The sequence below is a fragment of the Stegostoma tigrinum genome, chromosome 6, assembly GCF_030684315.1.
Source record: "Stegostoma tigrinum isolate sSteTig4 chromosome 6, sSteTig4.hap1, whole genome shotgun sequence".
Classification (NCBI taxonomy): domain Eukaryota; kingdom Metazoa; phylum Chordata; class Chondrichthyes; order Orectolobiformes; family Stegostomatidae; genus Stegostoma; species Stegostoma tigrinum.
This window is the reverse complement of record NC_081359.1, coordinates 112,260,905-112,284,177: the sequence shown is the minus strand read 5'-3', so window position 1 is coordinate 112,284,177 and position 23,273 is coordinate 112,260,905. Positions and strand designations below refer to the sequence as shown.

The 23,273-nt window shown below is 44.7% G+C and overlaps 1 protein-coding gene across 7 annotated transcripts in view; it reads right to left on the bottom strand.

Moving 5' to 3' along the window:
* Nucleotides 1-23,273, bottom strand: part of stim1b (stromal interaction molecule 1b) — a 130,003-nt gene that overhangs the window by 9,424 nt on the left and 97,306 nt on the right. For 2 of the 7 annotated variants that reach the window (XM_048532464.2, XM_059646889.1), the window contains exons 9-12: nucleotides 19,840-19,940; nucleotides 18,767-19,002; nucleotides 14,742-14,822; nucleotides 10,709-10,778 (exon numbers count right to left, since the gene is read on the bottom strand). In XM_048532464.2, coding sequence (XP_048388421.1) covers nucleotides 10,709-10,778; nucleotides 14,742-14,822; nucleotides 18,767-19,002; nucleotides 19,840-19,940 — 488 coding nt within the window. The other 5 variants (XM_048532467.2, XM_048532468.2, XM_048532466.2 and 2 more) reach the window with 5 other exon arrangements.

The window sequence follows — 23,273 nt, the reverse complement described above, 5'->3', positions numbered from 1 at the left end:
TGATGATCTTTCAGGAACCACTGGAGTCAGGGAGGGTCCCAGAGGACTGGTCCATGTAACATCCTGCTTAAGGAGGGAGGGAGGCAGAGGACAGGAAACTATAGGCCAGTTAGACTGACCTCAGTCACTGGTAAGATTTTAGAGTCCATAATTAAGAATGAAACTGCAGAGAGCTTGGCAGTGCATAAAATAGGGCTGGGTCAGCACGGCTTCTACAAGGGGAGATCACTCCTGGCAAATCTGTTGGACTTGTTTGAGGAAGTAATGAGCAAGTTAGATGAAGGAGAGCCAATGGAGGTGATCTATTTGGATTTCCAGACCTTTGACAAGGTGTCAAAGTTGGGTGGTAGTGTGAAATGCGAGGAGGATGTTATGAGAATACAGGGTGACTTGGACAGGCTAGGTGAGTGGACGGATGCATGGCAGATGCAGGTTAATGTGGATAAATGTACGGTTATACACTTTGGTGGCAAGAACAGGAAGGCAGATTACTATCCCAATGGAGTCAAGTTAGTTAAGGAGAAGTACAACGAGATCTGGGTGTTCTTGTACATCAGTCAATGAAAGCCAGCATGCAGGTACAGCAGGCAGTGAAGAAAGCTAATGGCATGCTGGCCTTCATAACAAGAGGAATTGAGTATAGGAGCAAAGAGGTCCTTCTGCAGCTGTACAGGGCCCTGGTGAGACCGCACCTGGAGTATGGTGTGCAGTTTTGGTCTCCAAATTTGAGGAAGGGCATTCTTGCTATTGAGGGAGTGCAGCGTGGGTTCACGAGGTCAATTCCCAGAATGGCCGGACTATCATATGTTGAAAGATTGGAGCGACTGGGCTTGTATACTCTTGATTTTAGAAGGATGAGAGGGGATCCGATTGAGATGTATAAGATTATTAAGGGATTGGACACTCCGGAGGCAGAAAGCATGTTTCCGCTGATCGAGTGAGTCCAGAACCAGAGGACACAGTTTAAAAATAAGGGGTAGGCCATTTAGAACAGAGTTGAGGAAAAACTTCTTCACCTAGACAGTGTTGGATATATGGAATGCTCTGCCCCACAAGGCAGTGGAGGCCAACTCTCTGGACACTTTCAAGAAAGAGATGGATACAGCTCTTAAAGATAGTGGAATCAAGGGTTATGGGGATAAGGCAGGAACAGGATACTGATTGTGGATGATCAGCCATGATCATAATGAATGGTGGTGCTGGCTCGAAGGGCCGAATGGCCTACTCCAGCACCTATTGTCTATTGTCCATTGTCACATGGGAGGCTGCTAAATAAGGGAAGAGCCCATGGTATTAGGGACAAGGTACTGACACGGACAGACGATTGGGTGACTAGCAGAAGGCACAGTGTGGGCACAAAGGCATCTTTTTCAAGATGACAGCTGGTGACTAGTGAAGTTCTACAGGGAACTGTGTTGGGCCACAACTATTCATGTTATACATTAACAGTCTGGGCAAAGGAACTGGGGACATTTTTGCTAAGTTTACAGATGACACAAAGAGACGTGGGGGGACGGATAGTGTTGAGGAAGTGGGGAGGCTGCAGAAGGAGTTGGACAGGCTGGGACACTGGGCAAAGGAGAGCTAGATAGAATACAATGTGGGAAAGTGTAAGGTAGGGAGAATAGAGAACACAGCCTATTTTCTAAACAAGGGAAGGCTTAGGAAATCTGAAACAAAAAAGGGGCTTGGGAGTCCTGGTTCATGATTCTCTTAAAGTTAACGTTCAGGTTCAGATGACATTTAGGAAGGTAAATGCAATGTTATCATTCATTTTAAGAGGGCTACAATACAAGAGCAGGGATGTACTGCTGGGACTGTATTGTCAGACTGCATTTGGAAAATTGAGAGCAGTTTTGGGCACTGTATCTAGTGAAGGATATGCTAGCATCGGAGGGAGTCCAGAGGAGGTTTACAAGAATGATCCTGGCGATGAAGAGCTTGTCATATGAGGAGTGGTTGAGGACTCCGAGTCAGTACTTGAAGGAACTTTAAGGGAGAATCCTCCAGAACTAAGATGAGGGATGGTGGAATGTCTTCAGCCAGGGGGTGGTTAATCTGTGGAATTCATTGCTACACAGGGCTGTGGAAGCCAAGTTGCTGAGTGCATTTAAGAGAGGGATACATAAGCTCTTGGTTAGTAAGGGGATCAAGGGTTACAGGGAGAAGGCAAGAGAATGGGGTTGAGAAACATATCAGCTATGACTAAATGTTGGAGCAGGCTCCATGGGCCAAATGATCTAATTCTGCTCCTTACATCTTACAGACCTATAATGCTAAACAAAGGAATAGCTGACCTACTAAACACATCCTTTGATTCTAGTTCATAAAGAAGGAAACAAAGAACATACCAGAAATGTTGGGAACACAGGGTGTAGTGAGAGGGAGGAACTGAATCAAATCAGTATTAGGAGGGGAACAGTGTCAGGGAAATGGTTGGCATTGTAGGTTGATAAATCCCTCAGGTCTGATAATCTATATCCCAGAGAACTTAAGGAAATGGCCAGGGTAATGTGGATACATTGGGGTCATCTTACAAGATTCTCTAGTCTCTGGAACAGTTCTTACCGAATGGTGGGTAGCTCAAGTAACCCCACTATTCAAAAAGGGAGGCAGAGAGAAAACTGGGAATTATAGACCAGTCAGTCTGACATCGCTACTGGGGAAGATGCTAGAGTCCACTGTCAAAGATTTAATAGGAGGGCACTTGGAAAACAGTATCAAGACTGGACCGAGTCAGCATGGATTTACAAAAGGGAACCCATGCTCAACAAGTCTTCTGGAATTCTTTGAGGATTTGACCAGTAGAACTGATGAAGTGGAGCCAGGGGATGTGGTTTATTTGGCCTTTCAGAAGGCTTTCAACAAAGTCCCACATAAGAGATTAGTGTGTCAAATTAAAGTGTATGGGATTGGGGATGGAGTATTGAGTTGGGTAGAGAGGCAGAAAGGAAGCAAAAAGCTGGAATAAACGAATCTTTTACTAAGTGGCAGCAGAGATTAGTGAGGCACCTCAGGGTTCAGTGCTAGGACCCAGCTATTCACAAAACATATTAATGATTTAGACAAGGGAACTAAATGACATTTCCAAATTTGCAGACGACACAAAGGTGGATCAGAGGGTGAGCTGTGAGCATGATGCAGAAATGTTGCAGTGTAATTTGAACAGGCTGATTGATAGCAAAAACAGGAAGGCAGATTATCTGAATGGCTATGAATTGAGATGGGAACATGTGCAACGAGACCTGGGTGCTCTTGTACACCAGTCACCGCATGTTACCATGCAGGTACAGCAAGCAGTGAAGAAGGTAAATGGTATGTTGGCCTTCATAGTGAGAGCATTCAAGTACAGTAACAGGGGAGTCTCATTGCAATTATACAGAATCCAGGTGAAAGTGCACCCAGAATACTGTGTGCCGTTTGGTCTCTATCTGAGGAAGGATGTTCTTGCGATACAATGAGCACAGTGAAGGTTAACCAGACCGATTCCTGGGATATCACGACTGACGTATGAGAAAGGTTCAATCAGTTAAGATTATATTCACTGGAGTTTAGAAAAACGAGGCGGGGGGGGGAATCTCATACGAATGTGATATGAGATGATGGGTTGGTTCTTTCTTGTAGGGGTTGATCATTGCCTGGCATTTATATTGTGAGAGTGTTACTTACCACAGTGACTGGCTTGGAAATATGATTATTTTATCTAAAATAAAACAAAGGGCTGTGAATGCTGAAGTTCAAACACAAAAAGAGAAATTGCTAAAGAAATTCAGCAGGTCTACTAGCATCTGTAATTCTTGTAGACACAGCTTGCTCAGGAAATATCAAAAGAAAACAAGCTTCACCCTGATCGCATAAAAACAAGGAATGGGAAAGGTCAGCTGGGCAGCTTGCTCATATCAGGCTTTCCTCCACAAAGTACTGTGAATATTAGAGATCAGAGACTCAGCAAGTCTGGCAGCATCTATCAAGAGAAAGCAAACTTTACATTTCTGATCTGAGTAGCGCATTCCTCCAGCCTCCATTATAACATACTCAATACCTTTATTAATAAAGCCCAAAATCCCATCTACTTCCATAATCTCACTCTCTCTTTCCCTTTCAATTCTTTTCCTCTTCATCTCCCTTCAAACTTATTTGGTCTGGTTCTCACTTGAAGGATCCATCTCAGATACGTTCCATACCTTTGTTTTCTTGTTTTATTTTACTCTTTATTTCCGTCATCGAACTCTCAGTGAGTCACAGAGGAGTAATGGGGGGAGAGAGACTGAGAGGGGTCGAGAAAATGACAGATCAAGTGGTCATTTGAATGAGAGAGAGAGAGAAGGAACATGGCAGGAGCAGTGAGCCATTATAAGGACTACATTTGAAACCTAAATTCTGAGGTTAGAGTAGTGGTGAGGAGGTGGTAGCACTGAAGCTAATAGTCACCCAGCCTAGGATGCAAGGGGGTTGGTAGCACTGTGAAAATTTGCTCCACCCACATCAACATCAGAAAAACAACCCACTTGATGTTCCAAGCAGGTAACAGGAAAACAAAACCAGCCACTCAGGAATAATCATAGCAAAATGTACATGTACTCAGAGGGGGATGCCTAGTTGTTACCACACAGCCTGGATTCAGCATCCCCCTTAGAACGATATGTCCATTCCCATCCAATTCATCTCTGGGATTCCAGACTTAACACCAAAGACCCCAAATTGATAACTGAAGAGGCCTTGCTTCTTCAGCAGCAATTTGATGGAGTTGTCCTGTTCAACTCCATCGCCTGTGTCTGAAGGACAGTGTGGTAAACAGTCCAGTTCTTCCGCCCAATCTGAAAAGGCGAGGCACCATGGGAGCAAACACTTTGACCTTCAACTGCAGCAGCATCGCATTTGTACACCATTCCTTCCCCACCTGATATGGCACAATACACACTTCCTGAGCTGCGGTCTGTCAAACCTGCAGGGCTCCAGAACAAAATTCATTCCTTAGACATCATAGAGCAATTGCCAGGCCCAAAATTAAATCATATAAGCATTTCAATGACAGTAATAACAATAAAAAGGAGACTGTCTGACTGGTTCAGGTGGGGTGATCAATGTCCAGGAATTCTGTGGAATCATGGCTGTCACCACACCTTCTAGGAAGGCTCAATGGCTCACAATCAATGGGAAAACCCAAGGCAATCCGCTCACCGCCCTCCAGCTGGGAGGTACTGAGGCCTCCTACTCTTAAGCTAGCCCAGGTCTGAATGAACAGCATCAGTTCCAAACGGCTTGGCCACATGTTAATGCTACACGGAACATTATACATCTAACACAGAGGTAACTCCCTGCCACCACTCACTCAGGATGGTAGCTACAGAGGCTCCTCTGGCTACACAGCCATTTGCTGGCACTCATACCCGAGTACCTCGATTCACTTCAGCTCTGGAATATGATGCTTGTTTTTGAGGTGCTGCTGCTGAACTGATACAATCCTGAAGGCTCCACGTGCCATCTCACAGCCTGCCATCATTGTTCATCTAACACCCCCAGCATCTGAACGATCCACCCCTCACACTCTGAACAGAAACAAAACTCATCATGACACAACCAAATTATCCTTCAAATTTCCTTCTCCATGTTCAATATTTAACTAATCAACAATCTGACTTTTTTTTGTTAAAATGACAGTTTTTTTGCAATGTCCTCTGATTTTCCTCCCCAATTACTGGTAGCCACTTATAACATCTTCACTGGATTGACATCTCCAGAAAGGGAGAAGGCTTCAAACTGAAAGCAGGGACTTCCCACAGTCTGTGGGTGGGGTGAGTGGATAAACACCTTAGTCAGGAGTGAAGGGGAACGGGCCAATGAAATGAAGATAATGTCGGGCAATAAAAAGGCTGAAGCAAGGAATGAAGTTAAGATAGAGATGGGAGGAATCTGAAGGATAGGCCTCACCATAAAAACAGAAACCACACAGCAGCCAATGCAGGTACACAGCCAAGAAAGATTTCTAACTAGAAAGAGATCGCACACTTGGTAAAGACGACACACAAAGACAGACACAGTCAGGTGGCGACCCATTAGAGTTATAATCCCCATCGCAAATGCCTACCTGAAGGACACCATTTGACCCATCATGGCTGTGCTTATCAAATTATCACACCCAGGCTAATCTCATTTTCCAGCTCTTTAATGATAATCATCTAGTAGATAACAGCACTTCAAATCCACAGCCAGATGTCTTTTTTTCCAATATGTCATGGGTTTCTGCCTGGACCACTCTTTCAAGCCGTGCTTTGAAGGAAAGTGTTTCTCAGTTCCTTTCTAATCCTAACAACTACTACATTCCCTGTTCCCTATTCACTTGTTTGCTAAGGATAATGAAAATAGAGAGGATTGACAGACCTATCACAAGCTCCTCATGATTTTATGCACCTCAATAAATTGCTCCTCATACTCCTCTCTTCACAGAATTGTCACTGAAAAGGGAAACCTGTTGGCCCACTGGGGCAGAACCAGTTCTCCACATATGTCATTCTCCAGTCTTCTTCCTGAACATTCCAGCACAATCCAAACCCTAACCACTCACTGAATGAAACTTTCTCTCACCTTGCTTTTGCTCCTTTTAAAAATTACTTTAAATCTGTGCTCTCTTATTTTCAACCCTTCCAAAACCCCAGTTTACCCAATCTTCCTGAACAACTAACATGCTCCACTCCTGGCAACATCCTCTTAAATCTCCTCTGTATCCTCTGCTGTGATGACATTCTTCCTCCAGTGTGGTGACCCGGACTATATGCAAGACTGTAGTTATGGCACAGTTGATGTTTTACACTGTTCTAACAGAATCGTCCTTCAGTTAACAGAAGTTATACTAAAATGGCATCACTAATTCAACAACATGTGACAAGGCGTGTCACAGGAGCATTACAGAACCAAGTGTCTCTGATCTAGTGACGTTGGGTCACTGGGAGATACTGGGTCAGGTGGCCCAAAGCTTGGTCAAAGAGGTTGGTTTTAAGGAGTGTCTCAAAAAAAGGAAAGTGAGGCAAAGAGGTGTAGGGAGGAAATTCCAGATAGGGAAGTAAAACAACGGAAAGCATAGCCATTGGTGGAGCAACCAAAATCAGGGAAGTTCAAGGGGGCATAATAATGAGTGCAGAGATCTCAGAGAGGGGTCTGGATGAGATTGAAGAGACAGGGAGGGAAGTAAAACTACAATCACATTTGAAAACAAGGATGAGAATAACAAAATAATGTGCCACTTGACTAAGAGTCAATGAAACACAGTGAGTAGGGAGTAATGGGTGAAGGGGATTTGATTACAAGAGATAACAAGGTGTGGAGCTGGATGAACACAGCAGGCCAAGCAGCATCTCAGGAGCAGGAAAGCTGACGATTTGGGCCTAGACCCTTCATCAGAAAAAGAAACAGATAACAGTTGGGCCATGGTTGAGAGAGTTCTGGATGACATCAATGTGGGAGACCAGCTCAGAGTGTGTTAGAACAGTCAAGTCCCGGTAACAAAGATATAAATAAAGGTTTCCGTGGCAGATTAGCTGAGATGAGGACACAGCCAGCCAATGTTACAGAAGTTGGAATAAGTGGTTTTAATGGTGCCATAATTAGTGTGTTTGGGAGCTGATCTCAGGGTTAAATGTAACAAGGCTGTACACACACTGACTTAATGTCAGACTGTAACTGGGGAGAGGGATGAACTCTTCTTGGAGCAGGGAATAAAACTGCAGGCTTCAATCTTCCCAATATTTAATGGTAGGACATTTCTGCTCATCCAGTCCCAGTTACTGGATAAGTCGTACGATAATTTAGCAACACTACAGGAGTCAACGGAAGTGCTGCTGAGGGGGAGCTGAGTGCTGTCACTGGACATGTGAATGGTTTGGATGGTGTTGGCAAGGGGCAGCAAGTGAATGGGCAATTGGACAGGCCAAGTATAGATTCCTGAGTCCACTTGAGGGATCAGTGCAGGAGCAGGAAGAAACTATTACTGACAGTTCTCTGGCTACGATGAGACAGATCAGAATGGAACCAAGTGACAGCAGGTCCCACCAGCCAGTGACAATGGAGAGGGGGTTAGAGAACGATGAGATAGTCATTGTGTCAGGACTTTGAAAAGAGCAATTTCAGTACTGGGGCAGAAACCCAACGGGGAGGCGGAGGGTGGATTCCAACAGGATGTTTTGGGAATGATTGGAACTGATATAGGTGGTGACAACACAGTTGAGAGTTTTAGAGGATAAAGGAGGTTGGAGACAGGGTGGTAGTTTGGAAGGTGGAGGGGTCAAGTGCTGGAGAAGGTGATGACGGCAGATTTAAATGAGAGGGGAACATCAACCCGAAGTGAGATGACTGTTAATGTTATCAATTAATATTGGGCAGGACAGTAAACAGCCCAGCAAAAAGCCCTAGACAAGCTCGTATATTCCAGTGAGAAAAGTCCCAGCCTCAAACCTGCAATGCCTGGCAATTTCCTGGTAAATCTCTTCTGAACCCTCAACAGTTTAATAATATTTTTCCTATAACAGGGAGACCAGAACTTGACACAATATTCCAGAAGAGTCAATAAATGTGAAGCTGGAAAAACACAGCAGGTCAGACAGCATCTGAGGTGCAGAAAAAAAATCAATGCTTCAGGCCAAAACCTTTCGGCAGGACTGGGGAGGGGGCAGGGATCCCAGAAATAAATAGGAGGAGGAGTGTGGGGCTAGGGGGAAGAGTGGATGGGATGGAGATATGTGGATACAGGTGGGAGGTTACTGTGGTTGATCAGTGGGAGGGTGGAACGGATAGATGAGTGGGAAGGAGGTTGGGTTGGGGGTGGAAAGATTTTGAAAGATGGTGAAGTCAATATTCAGGTCATTGGGCGGTAAGCCATCCAATTGAAACCCCCTGACTCCCACAACTGTCTCGACTACATTTCCTCTCACCAGCCTCCTGTAAACATTCTATCCCATCCTCACAATTCCTCTGCCTCTGCTACATCTGCTCCCAGAACGAGGCATTCTACTCTAGGTCTTCCCAGATATTCTCCTACTTTAGGGACCGTAGTTGCCCCTCCTCTGTTGTAAGGATGGCATCATCCGCATCTCCCCCATTTCGTGCACTTCTGCCCTCAAACTCTCTCCCACCAACAAGGATAGAGTCTCCTTGGTCCTCACATACAACCCCACCAACTCTGAATACAGCGCACCAACCTCTGATATTTCTGCCACCTACAATCCGACCCCCCCCCCTCACCAAAAAGCTATTTTCCTCCCCACCCCTGTCTGCTTTCCTCAGGGACTGTTCACTCAGCGACTCCCTCGTCAGTTCCACACCCCACCAACCCTTCCGTAGCATGTACCTTTCCCTGCAATCGCAGGAGGTGCTGCACCTGCCCCTACAGCTCCCTTCCCACCTCTGTTCAAGGCCCCATGCAGTCCTTCCAAATCCAGTAGAGATTCACCCGCACTTCATCGAACCTCATCTACCTGTTGCTCCCAAAGCAGTCCCCTGTATATCATGGAGACCAAATGCTGACATGGAGACTGGTTTGCAGACATCAATCAATCCGACCTTCCAGTTGCCAACCACTTTATCTCCACCCACCCCCCCGCCCCAATGTAAACTGGAGGAATACCACCTCATATTTCACCTTGGCAGCTTGTAGCCCAATGACCTGAATATTGACTTCACCAGCTTTAAAATGTCTCCTCTCCCAATCTTACCTACTCACCTATCCGCTCCACCCTTCCCACTGACCAATCCCAATAACACCCTACCTACATCAACCTAGCTTCATTCCCCTTTTTTTTATTCATTAACGGGATGAGGGCATCACTGGCCAGGCAGCATTTATTGCCCATCCCTAATTGCCCAAAGGGCAGTTCAGAGTCAACCACATTGCTGTGGGTCTGGAGTCACATGTAGGCCAGACCAGGTAAGGATGGTAGCTTCTGGGCTCCTGTCCACCTCCCCAGTCCTGATGAAGTGTTTCAGCCTGAAACATTGATTTTTCCTGCTCCTCGGATACTGTCTGACCTGCTGTGTTTTTCCAGCTCCATGTTTATTGACTCTAGCTTCCAGAATTTGTAGTCCTAACTGATTCCAGAAGGGGCCTCACCAACGTCAGGTTTCTTTCGGTTTCTCCAACAATTTCTGTTTTTGTTTCAATTTCAAAATGGTATTATATTCACTACCCCTGGACAATTACTCATTCACAGATGTAGCAATCCAGACACCCACAAAGGAGAGCCTGGGTGCAGGGACTTGTATAAACAGAACTGTGCACACTACCCCAAACACAAACACACAAGATTTGGAACACACCATGCAGTGTGGAGCTGAGTTTACAGACATGCTTCTTGCGCCTTCAAGAACTGAACAGCTACACACAAAAATACACTCTCAGAGTCAGCAACAAGCCAAAAGTTGGAGCAAGCCAGTCCATCAGGCAGGAACAAAAGGAAAAGTGCAGTACCCATGACTTCTAGTCCGCACACGGATCCCAGTGGAGACGTCAAGGACATCAGGAGGGGGAAGGTCAGGAATGGTTTCCAGATGGTGAGAGGGATGATGGAAGCAGTGAGAATGAGTGCAGGAGGAGGATAAGGCAGGTCCAAACACATCAGAGCAGGGACACATATAGGAAAGACTTTGCATACGGCGGAGAGATGCCCTGTTGCTCCACGGAAGAGATTCACTTTGCCCAGGAATAAAACCTTCTACCAACCTCTGGGAGCCAGCAGCGTGCTGAGAGTCAACCTGACGCTGGCGAACAGACGAATGCACGCTGAGGGAAGCTGTGAGGAAAGAAAATAGAACAAAACACTCAGAACACAGGAAACATAACCCTTTACCTGCCCGTGGCCCCAGATGCCCGGACCAGTTCCATGCTGCCATGCCCCAGTGTCTACATCCACTACTCGGTGCTGTTTGTCCATCCCCAGCGCATCAGCCCAAATTCATCTCCAGATCTCCACTAGACATGGCACCTAATGTAAGACTGCCCTGTCACAGAGACCAGAGTCTCCCACCAGCTGTGCCACTGGGAAGGTGCAGAAACACCAGACCTATGCCACCCAGGAGGGGCACAGCTTCTACTTGTGTCACTTCATAAGTGAGCAGCATGTATGCGGGCAGAGCTCAAGGCAGTTGGGCCGAATTCCTCAGCTCCTGCTCTTGAGATAATGCAGAATTGGGACGTCATATTGAGAGTGTCACAGCTGTTGTTATGTGTCCAGCCTTACCACGAGCAGACTCGTGTCACTCGGCCACAAACAGGAATGTGGGACAAACAGAAACTCTACCAGGAACCTCCTCAACACCTCCCTCCTGTTACTATACAAATACTGAGAATAGACAGTGACCAGATCAGAGCTAACATGCTGTTAGAAGCGGATTATTGAGCAAAAGCTACAATACGATAGGCTTAAGTGCTGACCAAGCTGTGGAAAATGCTTTGTTAGTTTAAAAAAAGCACTGTTAGATCAGCGTAATTCTGACTTAGTGAGAAGGACACCACTAACCTCACTTTAGGAAGGGGGCTTCTCTGTTTGTGACTTGAAATGAGGGTCAGCAGAGGAGGAAAATGTGACGATAGAGAGACAGCCAGCCACAGAGTGGTGGTGAGAGTTAAAGAAGAGTGAGGCAGTGAGAGAGAGAAAACAGGTGGCCCCTACAGCCCCTTCAACAAGGGGAAACAACCTCTCCACGTCTACCCTGTCAAGTCCCTATGAATCTTATATATTTCAATAAGGTATAATAATCATTCCTCTAAATTCCAATGAATACAGACTCAACATACTCAACCTCACACATCACCTGGGATCAAGTTAGTGAGCCTTCTCTGGACTGCCTCCAATATCTTTCCTTAGACAAATGGCCCAAAACTGTTATAGTATTCCAGCTATCATCTGACTAGTACCTTGTATAGTCTTAGCAAGGCCGCCTTATTTTTATACTCTGCTCCCCTTGAAGTAAAAGACTAGCATGCCCTTTGCCTTTTCTATTGGCTGTTGAACTTGGTTACTAGCTTTTTGTGATTTATGAACCAGAACTCCCAAATTGCTCTACTCAGTATCATTCCACAGTCTTTCTCCATTTAAATAATATTCGGTCCCTCCATACTTCGTGACAGAGTGCATAACCTCTTATTTTCGCACATTATACTCCATTTATCAAGTTCGTGCCCGATCCTTGGTCATCTTCAACATGTGTCACAAAATTAGGTAGGAAGGTATGTGCAAACCTGACGACAGTACATTGACTTTCCTCATCCCAGTCATTAATATATATTGTAAATGACTGTGGCTCCTGTGGTACTCCACTGGTTAGCGGTTTCCATCCTGAAAATGCCCACCCTTGTCTCAACTCTGTCTTATTAGTTAGCCAATCCTCTATCCACAGTACTGTAATACCTCCAACACCATGGGCTTGTATCTTATTAAATAACCTAATACAGGGTATCTTATTAAACAACTTTTGCAGACACCAATATATTACATCTACTGGTTCTCTTATCTGTACTGCTCAAGAATTCAAATAAATTTTGTCAGGTATAATTTCCTTCTTTAAAACCATACTGACTCTGCTTAATCACAGCCAGTATTTCTAAAAGCTCTGCGATTAAATTTTCTATAATGAATGCTAACATTTTCCCAATGACAGATGTTACCAGGGTTTTATCAGCATTAATCTCTTCATTAGCATTCAGTTTGGATTCTATCAGAGTCATTCAGTTTTTGACTTTGATCAAGCGTGGATAATACCGCCGAACTCAAAAGGTGAGGTAGAAGCGACTGCCCTTGACAGCAAACGACCAAGTATGGCACCAAGGAGCAAAACTGGAGTCTTTGCGAATCAGGGTAAAGTTCCAAATGAAACATAACTGGACTAGCCTTGTAAATACTGTAGCTAAAAGAGCAGGTCGCAGGCTGGGAATTCTGTGGCAAGCAACTCACCTCATTTCTCTAATGCCTGCTCACTATACTTTTCTATCTTCATTGATGAGGCGTGGCCCAGCATTTACTGCCTGCCCCTAGTTGTCCTTGAGAAGGCGGTGGTAAGCTGGGGGACTCTCTGAATTACTGCAGCTTACATGTTGTACATAGCCCCAAATGCCATTTGGGAGGGAATTCCAGGATTTTGATCCAGTGACACTGAAGAAACAGAGATATAGTTCCGAGTCAGGATGGTAAGTAGCTCGGAGAGGAACTTACAGGGGGTGGTGTTCCCATGTTTCTGCTGCCCTTGTCTTTCAAGACTGAAGTGGTGTGGGTTTGGAAGGTGCTATCTAAGAAACTTTGGTGAATTTCTGCAGTGCACCTTTTGGATACTGCCTTTCTGATCCACTGCACCTTGTACATGGTGGGCAGTGTCTGGGGAGTCAGGGGTGAGTTACTTACTGCAGTATTCCTGGCCTCTGGCCTGCACTTGTAGTCTCAGTCTTTACATGGCTAGTCCAGTTTCTGTTAATAGTAACCCTCTAGGATGCTGGGGATCTATAAGGCACATATCAGGTATGTAATTGAATACTCTCCACTTGCCTGGACAAGTGCAACTCCAACTGTACTTACAAAGCTGGAACTCCCTTGCTAACGGCATTATTGAGGGCCCCTACACAGACTGAAGCATATCAACCTGCCAGCTCACAATCACCCTCTTCAGGGCATTTACAGTTGGTCTGAAAGGGTTCATATTTGGCAGTGCCAGTGATTACTGCCAATCAACTGTTGCCTTGAGAACTGAAATGTTCTTGATACGATGGCCCTACTGGGCCACTTCAGAGGACAGTTACAATCAGTTAACCACTTTAGCATGGGAGTGGAGTCAGAGACAGAACAAGCCTGAATAAGGATGGCCAGCCAGCTTTCTTCATCAAAGACAAGTCCACTGGTTGGGGTTGTCTGACAATCTGACATCTTCCTGGTTACTTTTACTGAGACCATATTTATATTTTGACACTTTTCATCATCAACATCATTTTGTGTGGGATCTTTTCTATCTGGATTACTGATCCAGTGCCATGAACAGTAGGTTGCAGAGTGATGTTATGCAGGATCAGCCCCAGCAAAGGGGCAGTGGTGTTGACGGGGTACTGTAATTGGCCCAGTAATCCAGAGGACCAGGCAAATGTTAGGGAACACAGGTTCAACTCTCACCAAGGCAGCTGGTTAAAATTTAAATTCAATTTTATAATTTAAAAAACCAGGAATTGTAAATTATTCTCAGTAATTGTGCCTTTGATTGTAATGAAAGTTCATGTGGATCTCACCGGGCCTTCACAGAGGGAAATCTGCTATGTTCCAGTTAATTCCTTTGTCTTGCGCATAGATCTCAGAGGTCCTTGTAAGACCAAAACCAAATGCATGTTGTCATGCCGACCATCGTGTATGGACCTTGGAGCAACTTCACCCATCGCAGCTCAGCGGGAAAACTACTCCTTACCTGGTCTGGCCTACATGTGACTCCAGACCTATGGTAAAGATACTGACTATCCTCTGAAACGGCTGAGCAGGCCACGCAGTTCAAGGGCAATTAGGGTTGGGCAATAATTGCTGGCCTTACCAGTGACAACCACATTCCACGAAAGACTAAAAAAGGGAAGGTAAGTTGTTTCGTCCTGAGGTTTTCTGCAAAGAAAGAGCTCAAAGGTCACGACCTGCAGAGAGTCAGGAAGCACAGCATGCCTGGTTTTGTGAGCAGAAGTGATGATTTAAAAATGAAAGACAGAGAGATATATATATATATATATAATCTCAAACCAGTGGAGTTCCATGTTGAAAGATTATCCAGGGGTGTCCTGGAGCGATCAGTGACTCTTTGATCCATTAACCATGCCATATCTGGTCCAATGCCAATCCCAATAAAGAAAAAAGGAACATATTTACATACTGCACACAATACAGAAAGTAACTTGGCCACCCCCTGAATCGCTTCGCATTTTCTACTAGTGAGCTCAGTAAAAAAAATTCATACACATAGCGTGACTGGGGCATTAAATCATATGTAAGAAATAAGCTTGTGTGATACAGGATTACTTAATGCAGTGATAACGTGCTAAAGGATGCTTGCAAGGAAATGTGGGACAATATTATGTATGTTTGTCTTGCATTATCTCACCATGGCTCTGGTGACAAGTATACCTATGTACAAAATCACTGTTAAATGAATGACAGATCCAGTGATTAAACAGGGCCTCCGAAGTCTCAGTTTTTTTGAGGAGCATTTACGGGTCAGTTTGTGTAATTCCAAACACTCCTCTTTTTTTTAAAATGGAGAGAATAAATGGACTGTGCTGTTTAAATTGCTCTCCCTAGACACTGTTCAGTGTGCAAGGCAGAATATATAATACGGACAAAGGTAATGATCATAGCGGTCCTCAATCAATGCTTCAAACTGCTAAAATCATCACAAAGACATGAATGCATCAACAGAAAATCAACGTCAATGGACTGGTCACTGGCGAAAGGCAGGAAAGAGACAAAGTAGTGCAGGCAGCTAAATAGTTAGCTAGCTATTTACTTACTGATACAACCAGATACAGGATAAGTTTCAGAGCAGAGAGAGAGAAAGAGAGAGAGAGAACAAAACAAGATTCTACAAAATAACGTAAAGTCGTTGCATGAAGAAAGGTTTAGTGGATGCTTTATCAGAGCAACAAAATCACCTGTAACAATTATTCAGACATTACTAAGCTCTGGTGCTAATGCATACACAGGGACGTTAAGGGCAGTCACCAGTACTTCACAAGACCACTACTCGCATTGAGTCAGGATAGAGACAGAGTGCAGATAAAATAAACTTAAATGCTGCTAACACCCACTAAAACACTTTGGTTTTGAACCTCATGGACTGTAGGATCAACATCAATCTGAATAAAAAAACGGCTGTACACAGCAAGTTTTGATAAATAGTTATATCCAGACTGAACAACGATGGGCAGCACTGCTCCCCAAGGGATGAATACTTTTTCCTATATGGTCATGAGGTGCAGGCACCATTAGTTAGATCAATATTCACTGCTCATCCCTAACTGCCCTTGAGTTAGCAAAGCTATTGGGATCTCAGAGACATTGAGTACCTCAGACTGAGCTCCTTGAAGATGATGAGCTCAATAGAAGCAAAGATGAAGGAGGAATGTGAGTGCTAATGGCCTGAAACTCACTGCCTACGTGAATGGAGGGGCTGGCAAGGATGGATGATTTTAAAAGGCAGCTGGATTGTCACTTAAGGGAAATTAACTTACAGCCGTCACAAGGGGGTGTGTGTGCGTGCGTGTGTGTGCGTGTGTGTGTGTGTGCGCCTGTGTGTGTATGCATGCGTGTGTGGTGGTGCTGATGGGTTACTGAAAACTCCACTGGGGTTTTTGACCAGTGAAGTCACGGTGGTATCAGCCACAGACAGAATTCAGAATTACAGCAACTGGCAGAAGTAGCAATTGAGACAAGAGGAGAAACTTGCTCAGAGAATGGTTTAGGTGTGGAAAACACTGCCCGAGAGTGGGGGGTAGGCAGCTTCAATCGAGAATATCAGGAGGGAACTGGATCATTATCTGAAAAGGAACAATGTGCAGGGTTACAGAGAGAAGACAGTTTATGAGATACTGAATACATGATCAGGGATGAAATGCTGGAAACAGCAGACACAGGGGTAGGTCACAGCTGGGCTTGTGTGCTCTGGCCACCAAGTTCCAGGAAGGACAAAATTGCAGTAGAGAGGGTACAAAGGAGATTTACAACCAGAGTCTGAAAACTGCAGCAATGAGGGAAGATTGGAGATCCTGGGGCTGTTTTCCTTAGAACAGAGAAGGCTGAGGGCTTAATTAACTGGGGTATTTAAAATAATTAGGGAATTTGGAAAACTTTTTTCACCTGCAAGAAAGTTCAATTACCAGGGGGCACAGAGGGCTGACTGATATGAGGAGACATAAGGAAAAGCTTTTACACTAAAAGGGTGGCAGGTTCCTGCAATCCATTATCCTGTTTAATGGTTGAGACAGAAACTCTCCACTAATATGATCAACACCTGAAGCAGGGTAACCTGTAAGGCTGAGGACCAGATGCTGGCAGATGGTATCAGAGTGATTGCCTCATTTACTCAGCCAACCTAGACACAACAGGCTGCATGGCCTCTTTCCATGCTCTAAGTTTCCCACAGCTCTATATCAGGGCTGCGACACCAGGTGAACTGCTCACTGATCAAGTCAGCACGGAAATAACACTGATGGGCAATCACATCCCTCAATGGTCAGAAGAATTGAGGACACAAGAAGGACGTTTGGTTGGTTTGATGATGGTTTGGTGAAGAAGTGGGAAGAGATGAGGACCCCAATGGCATGAGGCTTTCTCGACTGAGTGCTGTGTCCAAAGCCAGAGTGAAGCTAGCAAACACTGCTTTACGCTGAGGAAAGGTAAGTGTCTCACCTCAGGTTGGAAGCAGTTCAGAGCAGGTTTATCTGGCCAATACCTGCAATAAATGGATTGCTTTATGAGGAAAGGTTAGCCAAGCCAGCCTGTACGCTCTGGAGTTTATAAGAGTTAGAAGTGACTTAATTGAAATATTTAAGATCCTTAGGGGACGTGACCAGGTGGATGTGGAAGGGATTTTTCCTCTTGTGGGAGAATCTAGAACTAGGGAATAAAATAGAGGTCTGCCCATTTAAGACAGAGATGAGGAAATATTTTTCTCTCGCAGAGTTGACTGTCTTTGGAATTCCCTTCCTGACAAGGCAGTGGGTGAGAATCTTTAAATATTTAAGGAAGAAGTAGATAGATTCTTGATTATCAAGAAGATAGAAGTTTATCATGGGATGCAAGAATGTTGAGTTGAAGTTAAAATTAGAACAGTCATGGCCCTACTGAACGGCAGAGCAGGGCTGAAGGGCCGAGTGGTCTCTGCTTATTCCTTGTTTATACGTATTGGCTCAGGCAAGGGCCATTGCACTTTTAAGGGAGCAGTAGAGGAAGATTTCAAACACGAGCCACGCGGAGAAAGGAGAAGTGGGTGAGAAAGGAGAAGTGGGTAACAAAGGAGAATTCATGTTCACATGATCAATTTTTGGTGTGTTCTAGCAGGGGATCAGCACAGACAGGATGGGCCAAATGGTCCACACAAGGCTAAGGAGTGGAAACATAATTTCATCAACTCCAGCTCACTCTTCACTCAAAACACTGCTGTTGGTGGAAGAGATTAGAACCTCACACGGTCCATCTATAAAGACAAAAACATGTATTTATCCAGCAGCTTTACTCGTGCTTTACAGGAAAAGTCTAGAAAACAGACAGCCAGCATGGGATGGGGACAGACTGGACAAGATACCTGAAGTTTGGATGGAGTGGCTGGCCTCTCGGAGGGTGAGGTGAACAAGGCTCAGGGAAAGAGAACAAAGACTCCTGCCAAAAATGCTGGAATTGGGGGGGTTGCGGCAGGGATGGAAGGAGGAAGCTACCAATAAAGGGAAACCTAGAATAGAATTTTCCTCTATAATGATCCTGTGCCAAATTGAAGCCCATCACAAACCATCAAGTCAACCTTTGTCCAGTTACTACCTTTACAGAGTAAATTGTGAACAGACATCGAAGCAGTCAAAAAGAACCTGACTGAGTCAAATCAACGTGTTTCTGGAGCTAACGAAGAGACCGACCAAAACCATGAGACAGTGGCATTCAGTGACTGAGGGAAATGGTGGGGTAGAAGGATATATATGGTGTTGGTGAGGGAGATGGTGGGATGGACCAAATGGTCATTTGCTGAAGACTGTTGCAGTAAATAAGTTGTTGCTACTTACATTGGAGAGTGACTGGAGTTACCAATTCCTCCTCCATATCATCTAGGTCATCAGTGAGGATGAAGTGTGTGGGAGTGGACCTTGCCTGTCCAAGCCAGCTTGGATCCACGTTCAGCACTGAGTGCAGGGCACTGATCCCAGGATTATTGACAATTTGAAATTTGCAGAGCATCTCGATCTGCTGCCATCGATGGAGCCGCTCACGTAAGGCTGCTGTAACCTCACTCAGAGATTGCCTAAAATGAGAGACAGCAGCTTGGTGCATAGCTAATACACATCCACATACTCCCAGTGACACTGGGCAAATGAGAACAGTAACACCACCCTCCCCAAACTGCCCACATATACACAAGCATACAGAGTCTTCAAGCTGACAATCACCAGCAGGTATATCCATATATCCCAGAGATCTCCAGATACATCAACTCTCCCAAACTGAAACTCTCAGAAAGAGTGACATTGTTGAAGATCCACACCTTACTCCTCACTCCGTGAACGTGCCTCTCCTGGGCTGCATATCCCAGAGACACGTCTGCATGTGCAGTCATACCCTTGGTTTCATTCTACTCCAGGGAAAAGAAATCTACTTCCAGTACTGACATGTTACCACAGCTTCCCCAGCCAACATCCAACATGGATAATAAAAGGATCACCTCAGAAACACAACAGCATGCTGCTGAATAATAGAAACGTCTCACATCTGATGCTGTGAAATCCTGGCTTAGAGTGGCCAAGGTCCATCAGTGATGAACAGAACTGGGCATTAAGCTGAAAAGCAAGTCATTAACCACTAATCTGGCCAGAGTTGCTACAGGCTCCCCTTGCGTGGTGCCAGCCATCATGCTTACATCAGTAATACTCTAGAGACAGAGTCAGATTTGAATCATGGTGTTAGGTCACTCTCTCAGCATTCTTGCTGATTTGCGGTCACTCTGTAGGTCACCTTACTGTCCAGATTGTGACTAGTGATTACTTCACAAAACTGTCCAATTAAATGAGTAATACTCTTGGAATACTGTTACCACCAACATGATTGCCCTCCACCTCCATTCTCTCCATTGCTCCATACTCACTTTGCGGATAGTATTTTATGATCAACATCATCCAGTGAGGAGCTGTGTGCCACATGAAAGGTTCCAAACAATGTGTTTCTCTTCTTCTTTATTTTTTCTGCCTGTGGGGAGAGAGAAGGGGGTTGAGGGTGGGAAAGGCAAAGAAGCGAGGGTAACTCTTGGACCATAACCACACTCAGAGAAGAGCAGCTTGAGAAGCTCAGCTGTTAACTTGCAGGATGGGGAAGGTCTGTGCCTGGTACAAGGGGCTGGGGGCACTCAGGATCTAATTTCACTGGCCTGTATGAGGGGAAACAGGAGGACGGGAGATCAGATCATCATTGGTCAGGCTTGATGCTGAGCAATCAAAAGGCAGACGCAAACAGAACCGGCAGTACAGCTGTGGGGGATTTGGTTGCAGCGAGATTGAAAAGGAGTTAGGTGGGACGGGGGGGGGGGGGGGGGGGGGGGGGAGAGATGATAACAGCATCTTCCAAACGACAACCACTTCCACAAATGACAAGGGCAGCAGATATATTGGAATACCATCCCTGCAAGTTCCCCTCCAAGCCACTCACCATCCTGACCTGGGAATACATCGCCGTTCTTTCAGCGTCACTGGGTCAGAACCCAGGAGCTCTCTCCCTAACAGCTTGTGGGTGATCATAAACGACACGACTGCAACAGTTCAAGACAAGGAAATGCATGCAAAACAATAACACGCTTTTGCAATAGGCACTAAACTAAGCCAAATAAAAAAATAAAAGCTTCATCCCAAAAGCTAGGCCATTCTTTTGTAGTTAATATTTAACAAATGCAACCTTTTTTCTCTAATCTTCAGATTAAAATAAAAACCATTCATGGGATATGGGTATTGCTGGATAGGCCAGTATTTATTTCTTGTTCTTAATGGCACTAGATCCTCCCTAAGACACAGTTTTAACCAATTTGAAAGCACTGTAAAGTCAAGTCAACAAATAAGATCACTGTTTATTTTGAATGTTGCTTGGGCCATGTTCAGGCCCTTCCTCAGCATTTAATTTAAACATTTTAGACTAACGTCCTGTGACTTGGATTGCAACTTCAGCTGGATTTTAAAATCGCTGCACTGTTGAATTAAAGAAGCTTCCATAAAGCTAAAACAAGATTGGTTCCACTTTGTCACAGCCAAGATCTAGTCGCATGTTCAAATCCCTGTTATCACAGACCCTTCCCATCGCGAGGAAAGTTATTCGTTCTGACAAGTGGAATCTTTATGGGTAGACCTGAGAGAAACCAAGGGGCAAAGACAGTATGGGTTGCAAATTGACCCACAAACTGCTGTGGTGATGTTGGGAATAGCATATTTTAGGCAAATTGAATGAGTATCAAAAACAGAAGTTGCTGGAAAAGCTCAGCAGTCTGGCAGCATCTGTGAAGGAAAAGTCAGCCTTAATGTTTTGGGTCTGGTGACCCTGCCTCAGAACTAGACTCAAAATGTTAACTCTGATTTTTTCTTCACAGATGCTGCCAGACCTGCTGCGCATTTCCAGCAACTTATGTTTTTGTTCCTGATTTAGAGCATCCGCAGTTCTTTCGGTTTTTATTTTGAATTAGTAACAGTACTACAGAGGAGGAATTCCTGGGGTGTGTATGGGATAGTTTTGAGGACCATCACATTGATGACAGGCCATGCTAGACTGAGGACTGTGCAATGAGAAAGGATTAATTTGACTGTACAAGGCCCCTTGGGAATGAATGGCCAGAATAAGACAGAATTCCTCACTGAAATGGAGAGTGAGGTAGGTGACAGTGAGATTATGGTCCTGAATCTAAATAGAGGAAACTATGATGGTGTAAGGCACCTGTTGGCTATGATGGGGGGTGAAGCTCCTTAAAGAGATGACAATGGACAGAAACTACCCCAATCCAACACCAGTACTTCCACATGAGGACACTGGTGAGATCACTTTTAAAATATTGTGTTTAATTCTGGTCTACCTGCCAAAAGAAAGATGGTTGTCAAACTTGTCAGGGTTCAGAAGAGATTTACAAGGATACAGCTGGAGTTGGAGGGTTTGAACTACAGGCAGAGGCTAAACAGGCTGCAGCTACTTTCTCTGGAGCATCAGAGGCTGAAGTTTATAAAACCACGTGGGGCATGTATAGAGTGAATAACCAAAGTCTTTTTCTCAGGGTAGGGGTGTCTAAAACTACAGAATATAGGTTTAAGGAGAGAGGGGAAAGAGTTTAAAAAAAAGGGACCTAAGGGATAACTTTTTCACACAGAGGGTGGTGCGTGTATGGAACGAGCTGCCAGAGGAAGTGGAGGAGGCTGGTACAGTTACAACATTTAAACAGCATCTGGATGGGTACATGAATAGGAAGAGTTTAGAGGGATATGGGCCAAATGCTGGCAAATGGGACTGGATTAATTTAGGATATCTGGTTTTTGTGGACAAGATGGACCAAAGGGTCTGTTTCCACGCTGCATGTATCTATAACAATGACGGTGAGAAGGCAATAGCAAAAAGCATTTGGGTGAACTATGACAGTTGTTCATTTCTGTCTGGCATACAAGTAAAACAGAAAAAGGTTGCCAAGCCATGGCTCACAAGGGATTAGATCCAAGGAAGAGGCATTCAAATTGGCTAGAAAAACAACAGACCTGCTAAGTGGCAGCAGCTTAGACTTCAGCAGAGGAGGACAAAGAATCAATTAAGAAAGGAAAACAGAAAACAGAGCAGAAACAAACATTGACTGTAATGCTCCTATAAGTGCATGAAGAGAAAAAGATCAGTGAAGCCAAATGCAAATGCAATGTTAGCATTCATGTCAAAGGACTAGAACACAAGCGCAGAGATGTACAGTTGAAACTGTATAATGCTCTGGTCAGACCGTATTTGGAATACTGCGAGGACTTTTGGGTCCTGTATCTAAAGACAGACATGCTGGCATTAATAATAATTTCGAGGATGATAGGCCTATCACGTGAGGAGCAGTTGAGGACTCTGGGTCTGTATTTGTTCTGATTGAAATTTACAGAATAACAAGAGACCTGGATAGAGCAGACGTGGAGAAGATGTTTCCTCAAGTAGGAGAGACTTGAACCTAACAGCTAACCTCAGGGTGAAGGGATGACCTTTCATAACTGAGAATGAGGAGGGATTTCTTTAGCCAGAGGGTAGTGAAACTGTGGAAGTCATTGCCACTGAGGGCTGTGGAGGCCAAGTTAATGAGTGCATTTAGGACAGAGTAAGATAGGTTCTTTATTATTCAGGGTATCAAGGGTTATCGGGAGACGGCAAGAGAATGGGGTAGAGAAACATGTCAGCCATGGTCAAATGATTGAGCAGATTTAATAGTCAAATGGCCTAATTCTGCTTCTGTACTTATGGTCCAAAATATAGGTCTCTTACAGTCAGAAATAGGGGAATTTATAATGAGGAACAAAGAAACGGCTGACCAACTAAACA